The sequence below is a fragment of the Acartia tonsa genome, chromosome 7 (assembly GCF_053477335.1).
Source record: "Acartia tonsa isolate MP-2025a chromosome 7, ASM5347733v1, whole genome shotgun sequence".
NCBI classification, from domain to species: domain Eukaryota; kingdom Metazoa; phylum Arthropoda; class Copepoda; order Calanoida; family Acartiidae; genus Acartia; species Acartia tonsa.
In genome coordinates, this window is record NC_137266.1 from 38,979,973 (window position 1) to 39,000,083 (window position 20,111).

General features: G+C 28.0%; 1 protein-coding gene across 6 annotated transcripts in view; it reads left to right on the top strand.

The window, feature by feature from the left end:
* LOC145323722 (uncharacterized) overlaps positions 1-20,111 on the top strand; it is a 174,989-nt gene that overhangs the window by 64,311 nt on the left and 90,567 nt on the right. For all 6 annotated transcript variants that reach the window (XR_013881074.1, XR_013881073.1, XR_013881075.1 and 3 more), the window contains exon 10: positions 1,629-1,710. Coding sequence is in view for 2 of the 6 variants with exons in the window: in XM_080166204.1 (XP_080022330.1) it covers positions 1,629-1,710 (82 nt within the window). In the remaining 4 variants the exon portion in view is untranslated. The remainder of the gene's footprint in view (positions 1-1,628; positions 1,711-20,111) is intronic.

The following is a 20,111-nucleotide window of genomic DNA, read 5'->3' on the forward strand; positions in this document are numbered from 1 at the left end:
CTTTGATAACAACAGTTTTAGACATCTTAAAATGATATTTAAGGGTATTGGGTCTACTTGTGGCAGTCTTTCAGCAGTTAATGCCGTGTATTTGCTGTAGTTTTCCTTTAACTGATACTGACAAACAGTCGAAAAGTCGGAACTGTTAATAAAAGTAAAATTGGATATTTAGTTGTTTAGAAATTACCTTTTAAATAACAATTGAAGTTAGCTTGTCATTGCTTCGTTAACGAAGTACTTATAAATCTAATTATCCTTGATAAAATGGATATTTAAAACTTGTTGATGGATTTTTAAAGAATTGGTAGATTTTTTGATAAAATTTTGTTTTTGTCTGCTAATGAAGAAAATTTGTTTAATTACGTCTAATGATGACTTGAACTTTTTTTTAAGACCCTCAGATTTTTTGGTCTACTTAAAAATTTAGATCAGTTTAGAGTAATTTTCGAGCGACCGAAAAGCTGTTAAAAATTTGTAAAAAGTTTTATGTTTCTTTTTTTTTCTTTACTATCTTTCTTTCTCTTTGACTGTCTATTGTAATTCTTTTCATAATTATCTTTTTCTTTTTATGTGTTTTTTTTCTTCTGTATTGAGCTATTCATCTCAAATTCTCTATAAACTAAAAATGCTTTAAAAACCACTCTAAATTAATTCAAATGTCCTAATATCTTTCGGCAAATCTTTAGTAGTCTAACAACATATATATATACATTTTATATCGTGAGTTTTACATTTTTATTTTCGAATTCCAGATTAACGTATATGTAAAAAGGTTTTAAAATAACTAAACAATTCTTCCATTTTTTTATCAACTGAAAAGTTTTGGGATTAGATGCAACGAAAGGGAGAGTTCCACGAATAGGTTTTTTAAATTAAAATTGGAGACCCTTGCATTTAAAAGATTATTTTGTCTCATTTAACAACCCCCTTTCCTTTTCACTTATCTAATAATGATCTATAGCATCGTATTAAAGACAGTTTTCCGTGGATATTAGAATAGAAAATTATAAGATTAAAACCATTTTCTTAGCCCCAAGATACCGAAGGCTCGGGATAACAAAAATAGTATACATGTCTGCTATATATGATTTTTAAGTATGGCTGAGCATCGGTTTTAATCCAGCGGATATTTATCCATGCTGGAAATGGACTTACAAATATTTATTTTTTAACTCATACGTTTATCCTACACATCCCTATAAGATTCTAGTAAGTTATATGTTGTAAATTAATTTACAAAAGTTTAGTTTTAGCATTTATGATGTTATGTTAAAGGGGTATATATAAAAATTTTTTTAGCTTTGTGTATTGCGTACATGATTTTACACTAAAAAAGTAATAATATAATAAGAATAATAATATAATACAGTAAAATTAAATAAAATGTTCGTCATGCTGAAATGTTTCAACCCCCTTGTAAGAAGGAAAGTCCAGTAAGTCATACAGTGGCGCCGCCTAAATATCCTCGCCCAAAATAATTACAAACCTTCCCTGATACATGAGAAGCTTTATTGTAAAGGAGAACAAAAGCGGTTCAGCGGTTAGCGAGATTCTTTCGTGCAAACAGACACAGATCCTGTTACTTTTATATAAGGATGGTTGGAAATTGACCTTTAATTCTATTTTAGACTGTCTCTCTCCCGCTGGATGTGCGAGTAAGGGGAATGGGTATTGTCACAAGTCCAGAGGGCGAGTCCATCATACTCAGCCGTAAGTACACTTTCATTTGTGTAACATTTGTCTTAAAGTCCTATCTTTACGATGTATTCATTTTTTATTATAACTTCTTATTTGCTAACACAAACTGGTGACCTGCATGGTAGGTGTTCTACATTTTATTATGTTGCATCTCTTCATACATGCGACTATTTAATTTTTGTCCAATTTTGCGATAACTTTGTAATTATTCTTGTACATTTGTTAAAAAAAGTTCTACTAAGGAACTAAAGGTATGTTTTGACTCTAATTAATCTATTTAACTATTGTTTATGAATAGTCCTTTTTTACCATAATTATAATGTTTTAACTTGTTTATATGATCTAAAAGATTAAGTTTTGTAAGCCTTTTATAAGATTTTATTAATAGTTTCTTATTTAATGCTAAGAAAAAACTGCTTCTGAGATCATTTTTTACTGTTATGTTAAAATATCAAAAAAGCGGCGAGGTTTTTATTATTTGTTTTACATGTGAATAAATGTCTTTTTTTAGGACTGATAAAAATATCAAACAAAAATTTTAACATTTTATTATATGGGTTTTTCAAACATAGTTTAAACATTTTTTATAAGATTTTTTATGAGAACTTTTTCTATTGAATACAGGAATGTGTAAATGGAAGATAACGTATTCTCTCTCTCTCTTTTATTTTAGGGAAAGTTGGTTAAGGAGGAAGGAGGATTTTATTACATTTGGGAAGGAAAGGGGGGGGGGTGAAATTTACCCAATGAGATAAAGAAATAATTTATTTAATAGAAATCCTAAATTTTCAATTACTTAATCATAATTTTTAGGTTTTATAATGACAATGTTTTCATTTTTAAAATATTTTTTTTTCATCTTTAGAATTGTGATAGTTAATTTAAATGCTTTGTTCTTAATATTTGTAATAGAAAGGGATAAGGATTATCAAAAAAAACTACATAAAGCATCAATCAGTAAAAAGATTTAAAATTTTTTTTTGAGTTTGAACATTTAATGTTTGGGATTGTTTATAGTTTCCAAATTATTTCTTTTCTTTCTCAATAGTTTTCAGGATTTAAGTTATATATTGATAATAGTTGTTAAAAAAATATTTTCGTATTTCCTTTCCGTATCCAAGGGAAAGAACGTTTTAGCATGCTTTTCAAACGTAATTATTTTAATGCACTGTGAACCAACAGTTCTTATTAGGCGGCAAGGCTACTCTATAGCTTTCGTCTGTCCATTTGACCTTTTTAGAAAGAGATTATATGTATTTTTATCGTGTTTCTATTGCTTTCAATACTTTTGATTGCATAGCCTTTGTTTATGTATTAATCTTTTATGTAAAACGAAATCCTATAAATTTCACGCTCCCGACAAAATCATGCTTTAAAGTATCCACATTTCTATCTGGATAGAATGATGATAGACAAAATTAACCCTTCTGTAGATTACATTTATTGGTTAAAACGTTTGGGCACTCATCTTAAAAAAACAATCAAAATTTCAATAATTGCCCACAAAGTTTTTGATCCAACGAATAAAAAACGTTATGATAAAACTTTGGGTTCTCGTGTAATAAATAGTCCAATGTCCCCTCCCTCCCTGTTGTGGATGAAGTAGATAACTTTATTGTCCTTGTTTCCATTTCATTAAATTGAATTTCAAACTGAAATAATAACAGCAATTGTAATTTAATTTTTTAAAACCAATTTAAACAGTTTCAAAATATTAAATGAGTTTTTGGGTTAAATTAGTCCAAAATTTGAGAAGAAAGGGCATTTAAAGATTTTTTTTTAAAAATTTCCCTTTTTTTCCTAGAGGGCTTTTAGTAGCGAAGCTACTCAATAATTGGTTGTGTTTTGTACCTTTCCTTACCTCTCTTTATTCAATTTTAGTTGTTATTCTTATTCTTTTTTCTTTTACCCACCACTTTTGTTTATTTAAAATAAAAACTATTTTGATGCTTCACTGCTTTTGTTTAAAATCGGCCTTGTTTTAAATATTTCCATTTAAAAATTTGAATATCGGGACCTTTTTAGTCCTTATATATTGAGTCTATTAATAATTAAAAATGATTAATATGGGCTAAAATTATTTTGGACAATAAGGCTACTTTTGCCTTTTTTCCCCATAGCATTTTATATTCACAGATTTGTACATGTATTCAAAATTTTAATCCATTTAAATTATATAATATTTTTGGTGATAACTTAAGCCTTCACTCTTTTTTTTTATAAATTTCTTTTTGAATGGGGGAGGGGGGGGGGAATCCAAGATTTTTTTTTTCAGTTTGAATTAGCTAACTGTGTTTGTTAAAAATTGATTAAAATAATTGAATATCTGTCCTCTGATGCTTTTTTCTAATATGTTAATGATTTTATAAATAGGTCAAAAGTATAATAATGAGTTTTTAAAAGGATGATAATATTTAAATTATTATTTGTATTGGATGGCTTTTAGAAATTTGTTTTCTTTTAGGGTTTAAGGCTATTTTTAAGGCAATGGTATTCTGTAACTACTATTTTCTTGCCCAAAATATGGCTATTTGACTGTATTCTACACTTTACTTAATAACTTATTTATTTCATTTTTACTTTTATCATAGAATGGGTTATATATTTTTATATTTGAAGATATAAACGTTTTCCATCACTAATCCCTGTGTACCATTTATGAGTTGGATGTTTATTATGACAGATTTACAACTTTAGAGAGAGCTACGCTGCTAAATTAAAATCAGCCTGGGTATTAATTCTAAAAATATTTTGGCTTAAAGATTCAGAAGTTAAATTAATAGGTTTATATTTTTAATTTTTAGGTTAAAATAGATACACTAAAATCAATTTTGACTGTCAGAAAAGTTTTAGGTAGAACATTAAATATTCTTCAAGAATCAACCCCTGACGTTTGGCAATGTATTGTATGCCCCTAGCAAAGTGTCAAACATTAAAATAACATCCATTCAAAAATGAAAAAAAAATCTATAAAAATGTTATGTGAAAAATCCTTCAAAACATTTTGTATTTTAAAATTTGAGAAAAAGGTATCATTTTCTACTGTTGGCTTATTAATGCTCTTTTAAAATTGGTAATAGTTATTTCTCGCATCGCATTATAAACAGCTTTCCGCGAATATAGATAGAATGTACAATTATCAGATTAAAACCAGTTTTTTTAGCCAAGAGGTGCCGAAGGCATGGGCTAAAAAAAACTGGTTTTAATCTAATGTTTGTACATTTTATATTCGTAGAAAGCTGGATATAATACGATGCTAGACATAGTTTTTTTTCGTATGGATGAGAATCGGTTCCTATCCACCGGATTCGAATGAATACGAGAATACTAGTTATATTGTATAAACGCCCAAAGATAGTAAAAATGTTAAGTTTACCCCTCGAGTTACAAATTTGAGATGAATATATAAAGCTTATTTAAAACTTAGGCTATCTTTTCAAAAAATACTATCGGACCTACTAATAGCTTCTAGGTGGTTTTAAAATATTAAGTGGGAGGGGTAAATTATTACGTAAATTCAAAACTCCTCATTAACTAGAAAATAGCCAAAAACCTGATCTGAACCAATTAGAGGCTTTGTGAGATCTTTTTGATGTGTGTATGTTCTGTTGTACTGACAATAATCTACATATGTTTCTGATTTTGCAAATAAGGACTTTTAAAAATGATTAAAAAATGAAATATTTACTACTATATACCTTTAGAAGGAAGTTAACTGAAAACAAGAATATATTTAATCTTGAAAGCGAAGAAAAATAGATTAAAACCTTGCCTTGAGGTTTACCGACCTTATAAGAAATTGTTGACCAGTCAATATAGCTATTAAAGAGATCCTACTGGACATACATACACACAGACTTTAGACTTTTCAGTATGACCATTCCACAAGACTATAGAGTAGCAACGGATCTATTAAAAATTGTAAAAGAAAGAAATAGGGTTAGCCCATATAGGGACACTCGGAAAAATTGGTTATTGGGGCAGGGGGGAGATTATTTTACATTAAGGTAGAGAAATTAATCTAACCAAGAATGTTTTTGTTCACAAGATGGGCAGCTAAAAAAAATAAGATATAATACAGTTTTCTATGTGTATGTGTGACTAGTAAATTAGTATTTTTAATAGGTAAAATGACTTGCGGAAGACCATAATTATAATATTGTTGCGCTAATAAAATATGTTTTAGTAGGGGTTGTCTTTTAACAACTTTTTCAATTGAAATAAAGTTACAGAAGCCTTCCATGCAGAAAAAATTCCTTTTTTCCAACTTTTCTGTACTTTATCCTTTTTACAGCATCGAGCCTCTTGGAGCTAAAAGGCGTATGATTCAATATATTTGGCGTTTCTTTAATAATGCTGTCTAACAAATCCAACAAATGGCTAGTCATATTGGGTTGATATCAGATTTAATGGCAAATGAATATGTCATTTCTTGTGGTTTATTTACAACATAAAAAAAACGATGCAATGATGATCTTATGTATTAAATTGAAACATTTATTAGCTAAATCAAAATTATATTATTTATGTGCTTTTGATCTTCATCATAACTTTAATCATTGCTGCGCTACTTATGAGCATAATTGTCCTTTATAATTACTGCTTATGTTGTATCGTATTGACACCATATCTTTTGAAATTTGCATGGGGCAGCACAATTAACCTTTTAACTCCCATAAGTCCAAATATATTTCAATACTTTGGTTGCGAGGCAACTCTATAAGTCACTGTTCCCCCTCCTCCTCACCTTAAGTCAGATTTGAGCGTAAAAAATCAGGGACAATGGCCGATAAATTGATGTTCATCCCCAATAATGATACACAAAATAACCCTTCTGAAGATTTCAATTAATGGTTGAAACGTTTGGATACTCAACTTATCAAAATCAAAATTCAATGATAGTTTAAGGTTGTTAAGCCATCGAATAAGATAACGTTACTATATATCTTTTGGGACTCAAGTAATAAACAGCCCATTATCCCCTCCCTCCCTGGTAGAAAATAGTGGGGACAATCTGCCAGCAATTGTCCTATCCCTCGTTTTATAAAATGAAATGTAAGCTAAAACTCTCCACCCTTCTTATATTTCTGTTAATTAAATACTTCTAGTTCAATATATAGGATATGTTGATACAATGTCAGTATTTTTTTTTGCTCAAATTAGCTATAAAAAGAGTCACTGCTTTCTTAACTACTACTGTTTTATAGTTCACTATTTTGTTATATTTTTAATGGCTACCAAAAGGTAGAATTAAATACATAACAATTTTACAAATATTTTTAGTAGGTATATTAGCGGATTTTTTGTTGTTCCATTGGAACATTTTTTTGATATGATCTAAATGTTTAAAAACCGAATGACTGTACAGTAATTGTTTGGGCTAATCAACCCAATTAGAATTAAAACTAAGCAAAATTAACAAGCATTTGAAATAAAAACAGGAATGAGATTATGATTGATAATTTACAACCCCTTCTTCTACCGTTTTTGTTAAAAAAATGTTTTACTAACAACTGTTTAATCAGTAAAAGAAAATATTGTATCTAGTGTTTTTTACATGTTTATAATCAATTTTATGCAGTAATTGTTATCAACAATGTAAAAAAGCTATTTGTAATTTTTTACTATTTTATTTTTAAAAATGCTAACCCTTAAAATTGTGAGGAGGGGCTGAAATGTTTATTACTATAGATTTAAATTTGATTTTATTATTGCTAATCATACAAGAAAGTGGAACGAAAATTATTCTACAGCCTTTTCTTTCTCAAATAAAGGCTGAATTTTACGTTTAAGAATTTTGGGGAAGTAAATTTATCGTTCATTGTTCTATAGATACCTATACAACAAATCTAATCTTGAGGGCTTCAATTTAACCATAAACTAAATGTAGAATTTTTTAAGGAACATCGTTATGGACTTTTAAAATTATTTGCAATTGTTAAATTCATTTTTAATCTTTTTTTAAAGGTTTATAGAAAAACATACAGATAAAGATAAAAAATCTAAATATTCTCTTCTCGTATATCTTCATATCTGGTTGATTTTTCATGCCATAAAATGACAATAAAATTGCAACCTAAGCCAATTATAATATTTTTGGCAATTGTGATATAATCACTATGAAACCCGCCGTCTATGTGACCCCTTGCATGTTAATGCACAGTTAAATGCCTTATCCTGTGGCCGACGGACGGACGGCCGTAAACAGTAACAGACACACAGACTTTTTCTCTAGAAAATAAACTACACATGCAATTTCCATCTAAAAGTTTGTAAAAATCAGTAAAAAATAAGTTTTGTCACTAATAGAACTTACAAACATAATAATTAAAGAGTTTCTATGCTACTAAAAAGACATATAAAGTTATGCTTAATGTCTTAAGATTAAACAAGAAGATAAAAGGATTAACATTTTCTTAGTCTTTCAAACACATAGCTACAAATTCAAAGGATGGATTGGAAAAATTATCAGAGCTCCATTCATATCCATAGACAGCCCACCTTTTATCAATAGACCTTGGCCTAGGTATGGCAGGTGTCCTATTAATGAATTAGTATCTTGATCAAGAACGTCCAAGCTTTTCATTTTTGTTGGGGTGTGAGGGATGGTAATTTAATGTAGTTAATTTAAACACGGCTTGAACCCCCCTTCCTTACACATGGACGTCCATGATTTAGGTTAAAACTGGCGAAACTTTTTGTTTATCAGAATTTATTGACCTGCGACAAAATAATTTTGCTCAATTTGGTCCTATGACTCAGACATTTTGAGATATAGGGGTAGGTCAATAGATGATAGATTTATCATACCCAAATTATTATTTAGGGAATATTGATAAGTTGTTATTCTTGGGGGAATGAAAGGATGTAAATTATTGGTCAATCCATTTCTGCAAACATGTACCAACAACAAATTGTAGATAGATGCATATTTATACAAATCGCAGTTTTACTATTGCACTGTTATCATATTAGCATAAGACTTTACAAATAACAACATTATTTGAAAATGGTTGTATTACAGATCTTGGTTTTTAGTAGTAATTCCTCAACATAAAATATTATATAAAATAGCTCTTTAAATCATATAGGTATGATTCTTATACAAACATTAAAATTTTTTTGGGGTCTTAAGATTACATAGGACGGTGTTTTACTATTCGTAGTTTTTAGTTATTGTTCATACAATGCAAAAAATATTACATTAATAAATAGCTAATAAGAAACATAATTTTTTTTAAAGATTTCAAATGATGAAATTATATAAAAACTTTAAAAACTCACAAATCACTAAAATAACCCAAAATTTTTTGTTCGTATAGTAAGAAAAGTGTTTGCCCTATTAAACGATATTTTTTTGCTTTAGAAAAAGCAGCAGTTTTAGGTGAACCCCTGCGGGGAATGATAGGGATATTTCTATGTATGAAATGTCATTGTTAAGCCCTTAGTCTGATACACCGCTGTGAATACTAAGGGAGAATTCTAAAAACAGCTAAAAAATCTTCCAAAATTAGATAATAATAATCTCCCAAATGTCGCGTCGTTACCTTTTTCTCATAAAGTATACAGGAATGGAAAAATGTAGATGAACTATTTTTCTCAGATTTACATTTGTCGGATTTAAAACCATTTTATCCATGATTAAAAATCCAGGGTTTTTATTCAATAAGAATTTCTGTTTCTTTTCTTCTCCTTTTACATACGATCACGTATGGGACACACCCCTTTCTTTAGCAGCGAAGCTACTCTTTTTAACTTAGAACTGTCTGTACGTCACGTTGTCACAGAGTCCAAGAAAATTTGATCTATCTTTCTTGCTTGTTTACAGAATTTAAAACTAAAAAGACTTGCATTGATTAAGATATAATAGGTTATCATAACTAAAAAATGTCTAATATTTCTTTTTAATCAATAGTTTTTATATAAGAACTGTAGTCATAAAACCAATTGCAATTTAGTTTTAGAATAATATTTGAACCCATTTTCAGCCTTTTATTAAGAAAATTCAAGTTAACACATACATTCGTCGAATGTGTGTGAATGGTTGAAAAAAATAAACACTTATTAATCAAAAAAAAGGTAGTTGCATGGAAAGAAAATTGAATTTCTCATAGATGAAAAAAATGCAAACTTGAAAATTTTTATATGATTATTAAAAAAGAAAGTTGATGAGAAATGAAAGATATTATAATGCTATGTTTTACTGTATCATATAACAGAAAGGTGACACTACAGGTATTCATACAAACTTGCTTACATTTTAAATAAATCCTTCAAGTGAGAGGGTGGGTTTGGAGGACCTTTTTTTCTACAGAAAGGACTTCCGGACAAAGGTTATGCTTATAAATATTACATACTGCTGTCATGTCAGATGCATACCTTCATAAACAGTTTGTTCTCATATTGATACAAAATAAGGACAAACAGATAAAGGATATGAAATCGTAAAGGGTAGGTTGTACTTTTTGCTTATTTATAAGGCTACTGTCATCATAAGCTTTTAGATGGTAAAATTTCTATTATCATTCAATTTAAAAGTATAACAGTTTAGTTTCTGTCTAGGCAGGCTTGCTATAGTAGTGTTATGCTATTATCACATAAAGTATATGTTTGGTTGCGACCTAATTTGATTAAATATAGGATTAGGAGGACTGGATTATTTAGACATTTTCCAAATCAGCTAAATTTTATTTGCTGAGATATGAAAAGGGTACTTCCATGAAATAAATTTAAACAAGATAGATATTGAATTAAAATTTAAATATTTTGTTTATATTCTGTTAGTTAAGAGAAACATTAACTTTTACAAGTCTTTGAGAATCATAAAATATTCAAAAATACCCTATTAAATGTGTTTTTTTTTATATCAACTCTTTTAGTATTATATAGTAAAACATGAAATTATTTTTTTCTAATCCTTTGCTATTTTAAGGATTTTTATATAGCTTCATGTTGGAAATACTGGAAATGGTTTTAAAGAGGATTTAGATATAGTGAAACATCATTCCCGCATAAAATGATAATATTACAATAATAAGCTTTGCAGATAATTACTAAAGCTCAAACTGCCACTTTCTTTACTTTTTTTACATCATTAAAAACTAAATTTCACTTTGATGGATTTATTAGTAGTTGGCTCTTACACATAAATTATATCCATGTTTGCAACCTAAATTGACAACAATTTTTCCCTTGTCATAAAATCCACGCTTATTCTATACCCATAAATTTGATGGGCTGTCATGAAACATTTTACAGTTTTGTCACTTTTGAGGATATGATCGCACATCTTTATATACACATTATACATACTAGAAAGTAATTCCTTTAAAATTCAAAAGAGAAAGATAGAAAGAAAATGTCTCCAACTTTCCGCCGTCATTATTAATAGAATCATGTTTGATACAAAATTTGTTTTTTTTCACACAAGATGTTTCAAGTAAAAGTAAAAGTTATCATAGTTTTAATATTAATGAAAAATACTTCTACATACCTCTACCTTTCTTTTAGGCATTAAAATCTCTTTTACAGGTATAAAAAATACCAAAAACAATAAACTACATGTATTTATACAATTGGTAATATTATGATATTCAGCTTAGAGTTAGGTCATTGCAAGATAAATATTATTTTTTTCTCCATCATTATGTTTTTTTAAAGTCTTTATATCGGCTATATTTTAAGAAATAAAAGTGGTCATAGCTGATATAATGTCTTAAAATGCTGCACTACTTACGAACAAAATTGTTCTTTTTAAGCATAATTTCTGGAAAGTTTTCCTCATTTTTTTGCTCTGCTGTATTTGAGAGAGAAGTTTGTTGTTCTTTTGAAGGAAACCCAATATATTTGTTAAGAATGCTGGGAATGGCACATTTTTGCATCGATGCTATTGCATTTTAACATATTTTTATGTCCTGCAAAATTGTATAAAAAATATTAAAAATTTAGCGAAAACGTCACTTTATTCTAATTTTTATTCATATAATTTTTATCATTCCAGTTCAAGAATTGGATTTTTGATAAATCATGTCAAAATAATAAATCTATATTTTTGGCTATCATTAATTTAGTTTTATTGTAATGTAAAAACATATTAAAAATTTCACTATCTAAAAGCCTCTTTTAAAACATTGTGTCGGTATGTATTTCTTGTATTCCCCGGCAAGTTCGAACCCATTAATCCCCTTTTCCTTACACCAGAATTCCCCAGAGAATGAGTGTGTTATGCGGCATTCCTAACTATCTCCGCGCGTGGCTTGTAAACAAACAAAAAAGACGCGCACTTTTCCTTTGATGATTCCCATGTGAGGAGCTACATGAATGAAAATAATGTATTGCTTGAATATACATGCGCTCTAATCCGTGGAAGATCTCAAATAAGCCTTCCTGCTTAGTTTGACATCATATGTGGTAAGAATTTATCTTTTAATTCTTGAAAATAAGCGTAGAATGGTACAATTTTATGAAGAAATTTAAATCATTAATTTTTCAACAAATAGACCATTTAACTGCTAAGTTTTGATATACGAATATTTTCCTTTATATTATTGATTATTTTATTCTAAAATTATCAATTTCTGATGCGATTTAATATGTTTCGTGCCAATTTAAAGTTTTTTAGAAAATTCATATTTTTTATTAAATTGAAATCACGCAACCTCGATGTTACAAAAATAATAACCATTAATTTTATGTAATTAATTCTTATATTTTTGTTTTAGACTTACTGTTTTCATGGTAATAAATACACATTCGTAAACTTCACTATGTTGGTCATTCGGAGGGCTTCGAGATAAGATTTTGAGAACGGCTAGGCAATGCGTTCCGAAACAAACATGTTAACGTTATACAGTTTGGTTCAGGTATTATACTACTTTAATGGTTTATGTCGATTAAATTTTATTTAATAAAAGTAAATACGACTGACATATTATTGACCTGTAATAATAACGACTTACCATAATTTAATTTTTGTTTGTTGATATAACAAGAACATTACAGTTTATATGGGAAAATACACACATACATAAACATATACTTATATTTATATGACCTATTGTTAGATTTTAAATATCTCGTTTTTATGGCGATTTAACACAAAATTTTTCATAAATTATAAGTTTTAAATATTTTTTATACTTTTAGTAGCGAAGCTTCTCTGTTAGTCATATTTGTAAGTTTGACAAACTACTAAACTACTAAAATCTAATTTTAAAGGGGGTAGGCGTGTGTGACACTTTTTGAAAACAAAATAAAAAGTCAAAGGAACTAAACTTACAGGACTGAAATTTTGCATGACGATAATTTTTAAGAGGTTGGACTGTGAAGAACTGGCATAAATAAGATATAGTTTATCTTTAATTAACTTTTGTTTCTTCTCATTTATTAGTTTTTATAAAGTGTACAGCTCTTCAATAACTAATAGCTTTGCTGATGCTTAATTTTATAATTTTTGTATGAACACTTTCTGTGATTAGTAAACGTATACAAGCTTTATTATAAACATAGTTAGGGTCTTCTTTCCACAATGATGCATGATTTTTTCCGACTGTCAAAAATAGTAATGATTTTAAAAAGTACATTTATTGTAGATATATATTTTGTAGGTGGATAAAACATTTCAGAGAAAAAGTATTAAGTTCAAATATTTTATTAGGCAAACGAACAAACGTACATACATCCAGATAATATTTAGTATTATTGTTTGGACATCCATATAGTTAAAAGGGTTTGTGGTTTATCTATTGTTGGATGAATATTTTACTACACTCCCAGGAAGGGAGAGGACAATGGCATTCGAATTAATCTACAAACCTTACCTTCCATTAATATTTACTTGAAAAAAAAAGACAGAATTTAACTTTTTTTCTTGTTAAGATTTTAATTTTAAATTTTGAAAAGTTTATTGTTTACAGACCAAGAATTGTTGAAGAGATTTTTAATTATTTGTTTTATGACTTTCATGTTTTTTTTAAATTTCTTTTTATTTATTTCTATTTTGAATGTCTAGAGAAAGTCTACTAAAAGTACTTTTAACTTTTTTTCTTATACATTTTATGTTAAAAATGTATCATTAATACTAGAATATTATACAATATTTCCTAGCTTTCGAACCTTAATGTAAAGATTCATTCAAAATCATAGATTACAATTAAAAACAAATGTAATACCACACTCAAAACATATGAAACATAAAAAATATAAAAAAAACTTGTGTTACTGAAAGCTAAGCTTTATTGAACACGCTAAACGTGTTAAAGACACACAGAATAAAAGCTCAAGTAAATAAAAACAATTTTTTGCACAAATTTTGATTTACACATGTGCCGTTTTTTTAACATATTGATATCTCATAAATCATTTTATTCATATTTTTAAAGTAGTGCACCTACTATATAATTTCATTTGCTAGTCTGACTGTCTGTTAGTCTGTAAGTTAAGCTGGAAAAACTAATGAGAATTAATAGTGTACTTAATAAATTGTTTTTGAGAAATATTTTTAAATTAATTTCTCTTAGATTTTTGTATTAATTTGTTCTTGTTCTATAGAATCTTATAAATGATAGAATTTATTATTCATAAATTTTCATAAGAAACAATATCAATTATATCCATAATTAGCGCAGCATAATAAAAGATTAAATAAGAAAAGAAAACTGAAAAGTTTAAAAGAAGATTTAAATATTAGTTTTAAATAATAAAAAAAGGAAACACTATAACACGGCCAAATATTGTACTTATCGAGTAGTTGCACCACTAAAAATATGTTATAAAAATATATGATTAGTTTAAATAAATATTTAAGATGACATGAATTGAAAACAAATAACAAAATAAAATAATACAGTCATTCTTAATCAGAATAAGAGGTATAGAAGCTTTTAAATAAAAGGAAATTTTATATTAAAGCTCATAAAATCTTACATTTTGCCTTTGATACCTGGTAACTAGTGGGGGTGGGGGGATAATTTAAGTGGATCTATATAAGCACATCTCTCTTCCTTCAAGGGAGGAAGGGGACATTGGACTGTGAATTAAAATACTCGTTCTGCTATTTGTTAGTTTAAAATTGATAAAATATCTAGAAGATTGTACAAAATAACAAGTTTCAAACTTATCAACCAATGGTTTTAATCTATCGTTTAATTTTTCTTCTTTATAACCCTGTTTTTTCTCTTTCTAACATTTTGTATCCTTTTTTTAAAATTCTCATTAATATTCCTTAGAACTGTGATAAATTAAAAACATCTGATTAATATCAATATCAAGTTATTGTTTTATTTTCATATTAAAAAAATAGATGAAAAGCAAATTCAGCAATTTATATGCATCATTTAGGATATTTTTGATCGCTTTTGGGTTTCATTGCTAGTTTTCTTATTAGGAAAAAAGCATTTCGCAGATTCTCAAATTTAAAACATTTACTTACAGCTTTTTCTAATAACGGCATTAGATATGATAGTTTGGTATATCTAGTTTTTTAGGTAGGGTGAACTATCTCATAAATAAGCTATCTACAAGAATTTCTACTTATAGATTTGTACAGTAAGGAAGCAGAGAATTAAATTAAGATCATTGTAGATCATGGGTAGAAAAAATGCTTATCTTACAATTGAATATGCATATCCTTGCACTTGGAGGGAGAAAACTATTAGGAAAAATTATTTGAACAGGGCAAAGGTAAATTTTTAGCAAAGATCAACCCTTCCTAATAAGTAAATTCTCATAGTTACCTAACCTTTTACTGAGTATAGCAGATGTTCAACATCAATATAGTTAAATCTTAGGGGTAATTTTAATTGTTACATATTTGAATAAGGTTGGTAACTTGAATTTTACTGGACTCTTCAAAGATTGGGTAATTACTAATTAAAACTATATATTTTTAGCTACTTGAAACTATGTTAGTCCTGTTCTACTGTTTGTTTATAAGATTTCTTGACCATTCATCAATATTGCATTATGATTTATTTATTAGTGCTTTTACATTACAGAGAATATAACATATAAATTAGCAAAGGACACACATATTTTGTAAACTACACAGTAGAAAGTTATGGTTTTAAAAATGCCGACAGGCAAAAATGAGTCTATTAAAATCTTCTTTAAAAGTTTTGTTATGGCAATTTTGTGGGACAACTTGATTTATTTGACTGGTTATTTGTTTGCATATTTTAAAGCTGCATACTGCATAAAACCTCATGGGTAAGGGATAAGGAGAGGGAAATCAAAAATAAATAGACAATTTGCAAAGCAACTAAAAACTGTTGAGCTTTTCTGTTCTTCTAAAGATCTTTTTATATATAAATTCCATTTAAAAGAGTTGCATTGTACAATTACATCAGGGAGGAATGGGGATTTAAAGATGTTTATTCGTCCCCAAAGTTTTGTAATAATGTTTTCTTATTCGTTGGCTCTAAAACTTTTGAGAATTTTATTGAACTTTGTATTCAAACATCTCAACCATTTATTGTAATCTACATAAGCTGTATTTTTCTATGTATAACATTGGGGATATATACCAATTTATCGACTATTTTCTTATCGCTTTAGATCACTTGTTGAATAGGAAGGGTATCCCTATTATCCTAGGAAATATAAAGGTGCATCTTAATGTATTGCCCATGCAAAAGTATTGTCACCTTTCTACAGATAAACAGACATGTATTCTTGAAAAGGTATGGGATATAGCAGTAGGAATTAAGATTTTTTGTTATAAGTATTAGATGGAAAGTATATCGCTAGATTTTCTAAATTATTATTAATTTATCTTGGCATTAGTATGGCAAGTTCCTTACTCTAACCCAAGTTATTTAATAGAACCTTAACTTCAATTTGCCATTTTTTGTTATTCTATTACAAGTTTTTTCTTTCTTCAAAACTGCCTCTTTTTAGCTTTTTTATTTTAATTCTTTTTTTGTTTTTCTTATTTCCTCTCCCTTTCCTATCCCTTTGATTTTAAATACATGCCATGTTCTGATAAAGAATAGATTTGTCTTAGTTCTTTGATTTAGTGATTCTCTCCAGTAGAGGGAAAAGTTATTTAGAGATTTCAATTAGTTTTAATCCTGCATTATGTCAAAGTTTTAACCTCTTTCAGTTTGATATCAACATTACAACATGATTTAAAAATTCAATCATTAGATTTTTTGCTTGAGATTTTTTATACGATGAATAATAAATTTTGTATAGATTATTGAGAGAAAAAAATTCAAATGTTTAGAATAATGACTAAATTGTGATTTGTTTTTGTTTTATTTCAATTTTTTCATTAATGTCATTCACATTTGATTAAAGTGTTTATTTAAAAAAGATTGTTTCAGCAATATAGAAAATTTTAAGGTTTTGTATTATAAAAATTTTGAAATTTTTTTTAATAACAGTGTTTTTTTGTGCGCCATGCCGCAGTTTTGTACAAATATCTTTGCTATGCTACTAATACGTATTTGTTATTTTGAAGGCTAACTGCAAATATGAATAAATGTGTTCCGACAGCCAATTAAATGATCTAAAAGAAGTTTTTATCGCTCAATTAATTCTTATTGTTAGGACATTTTAAATGTTTTTTTTATCAGTATTGTACATTTTGATTTTATTTATGTATAAAGGGACGAGATATTGGACTGTAAATTACACTGGTACCCAAAGTTTTATTTTCGTGTACCCGAAAATTGTTGATACTTAAACTAAATTCTGACTAATCAATAATTTTAATCTAAAGAATGATTTTATGTATCATCATGTGCGATGTACATACATTTATAGTCCATTGTCTTATCCTTTTACTTCCCTATATTTGTAACATTCATTTTACACTATTTTTCAAAATTAAGCGCAGACACAATGAGAACTAAAAACACTCAGCAGCTACCAGAAGCCTCCGGAAGGTCCGCTAATCAGCCATCAACCACCAGAAGCAGCCTACAGCCGCCACTAGGAGCCAACAAATCTTGATTATGCCTTGTCTTTGGTGGTGAAGCTGTATGTTTACGTATATATTACATAAAGCTAGATTACCAAAGCAAAGGCATAATTCCGACTCATCCACCAACCATGTGGGAACCAACTTTCGAGGATTTTTGTGGCAAATTTTCGAAGTTTTTGTTGTTGCAAATTTTCGAAGGTTTTTTATGCAATTCGTCTTTAGTCTTTATTTATTTTATTTTTTTGCGTTCATTTTCTTTTCATTATGTTTGTAAATCTTTTAATTTATAGTATATTTTTCTGTATTTGTGTTGCATATTAACCAAATTCCAACCCTATTAGGTATTAAAGGGTGAATTGAAGCAACAAACATGATAATATTAAGAAGGTGTTACTCATATGTAACAAAATGAGAAGAAAGTGTTTAGATTAATTTTATTGCCATTGTCTTCTCCCTTTCTTCATATTTAATCTGTTAACATGCAAAAAAATCAATACATATTGATAATTTACTAGTATTATGAATTTCTAACAAAAAACATAATTGATATTGTGATACAATTTCTTTCTTGGTATTGTATAAAAACTTATATTCTATTCTTGATAATGATGATGTACATACATTTTTGCATATTTTAGAATCTCATAAAATTACAACAGGATAATCAAACATTCTAACTTCACTCTCTTCATTAAATGTCTCCTATTATTTATTTGCTATCATGTCTTTTTGCGATTATAGAACACAATTTGTATGTGATTTTATGCGAAAGTGTTTGAACACCTATCCTAATAATGATAATTGAAAAGTATTTACTTACCTGCATACTCTATGGTTCTCAGGGATGCTGGATAGAACCATAGACACTAAATTAATATCACTCTCTCCTTTTTTGAAAGCTTGTATTTGATGTAAACAAATTAAAGATACCTTGATTAAATCTATCGCTATTGTCTTTACCCTCCATGATGGTTACATGTATATAAACTTAAATATTATCAATTTAAAAGGACAGTGCTTTTTATATGTTTGTGTGTATGCTTTTTCTTTCATGTATTAATAAGTTTGAAAGTCTTTTTCTCGATCATCTGAGACTTTGCCTTATAAGCGCTTTAGGTTTACTATTTGAACACATATTGTCCAAAAACCTCTACAAAGAATTAGTTTAATCTAATTGAAATTGCCATTTGTTTTTTAAAAAGTGTAAGCCTATGAGTTGCCTTTGATAATCTAAATCCTTTACTTTGTGCCTACTCAAGTACCTTACTAACCAGAAATATTTACAAAAAGTGGTGTCCATCTAATCCTTCCATTAGTAGAGCAGCAATAACATGCGATTTTTTCTTATAATTTCACGTCAAAATAGATGTCTTCAATATAAAAGTTGAAAGCTATTATCAAAAAATCCATGAATATGGCATATAAGAATTAGATGACTTATGGATTTATATATATATTTTTAAATTTTTTTTATACTAATGAAAATTACAAAAATACAATTTTGATACTGTTCGTTTGTTATTGCTGCGCTATAATTGGACCTAATTTTGTTGGTTGTATTGTCAGCTAACTCTTGGACTAAGCATCTATTCAAATAACAACAAAGCAGTATATAAACTGCAGGGATGCAAGGATAGGCCATTGGATTAAAAATTAATATTTCCCACATTTCTGATATGTTTAATAGTAATTATTAGGAGGAGAAAATGTAGTAGATTCATTTAAACAGTATCAACCTCACATTTTTAGTAAATTTAGTTCTGTAATGTTCATGTTGTTCTTTTTTATTTTAAATTAACATATAATTCTTTTACCTCTCAAATATATATGAATAGGTTAGTAATGGGAAAACTAATGGGAAATCATTTATTTGTTGTCCACTGATGTATCCCTATTTCTCTGGAAGTTTATGAAAATATGAGTCCGCCTCAATGGATTTATTTAAATATTTTATTATGAGAAAAGTATCGGGGCTTATAGGGATAACACAGTCCAAAAAAGTTCATACTTTCCCTCCACTTCTATTGAAAGTAATTTTGTTTCTGTAATAACCATATTATAAATAAACGAAATTTTCCAAAATAAATATTTCAGTGGCTCATCCTAGTTTCCCTGAAAAAATTAGATTATGTTTGGATTAGCGTAGGCATTAAGTTTCTTGTGGTTTCAATACGTCAGGGATGGGACAATGGATTGTAAATCAATCTTCCCAATATTTTACCGAATTACAGGATTTACAGGAGGGCGATATTAAAAAAAATCCATCTCTCAGCTATGTGTCATACCCATATTTAAAAAGTCACTAAGTATAGCCATCCATCTTTCACACACAGAAAATGAATATATAATATATATTTATTTTATGGATCTTAAAATTAATTGTTTTGCATGTAGTTCATCCATGTTTTTGGTATTATGATTTTTTCAAAAAGATTTACTAGATTAAAAATTAGTTATAGTTATTGAAAAATATCAATAAATACAGGAG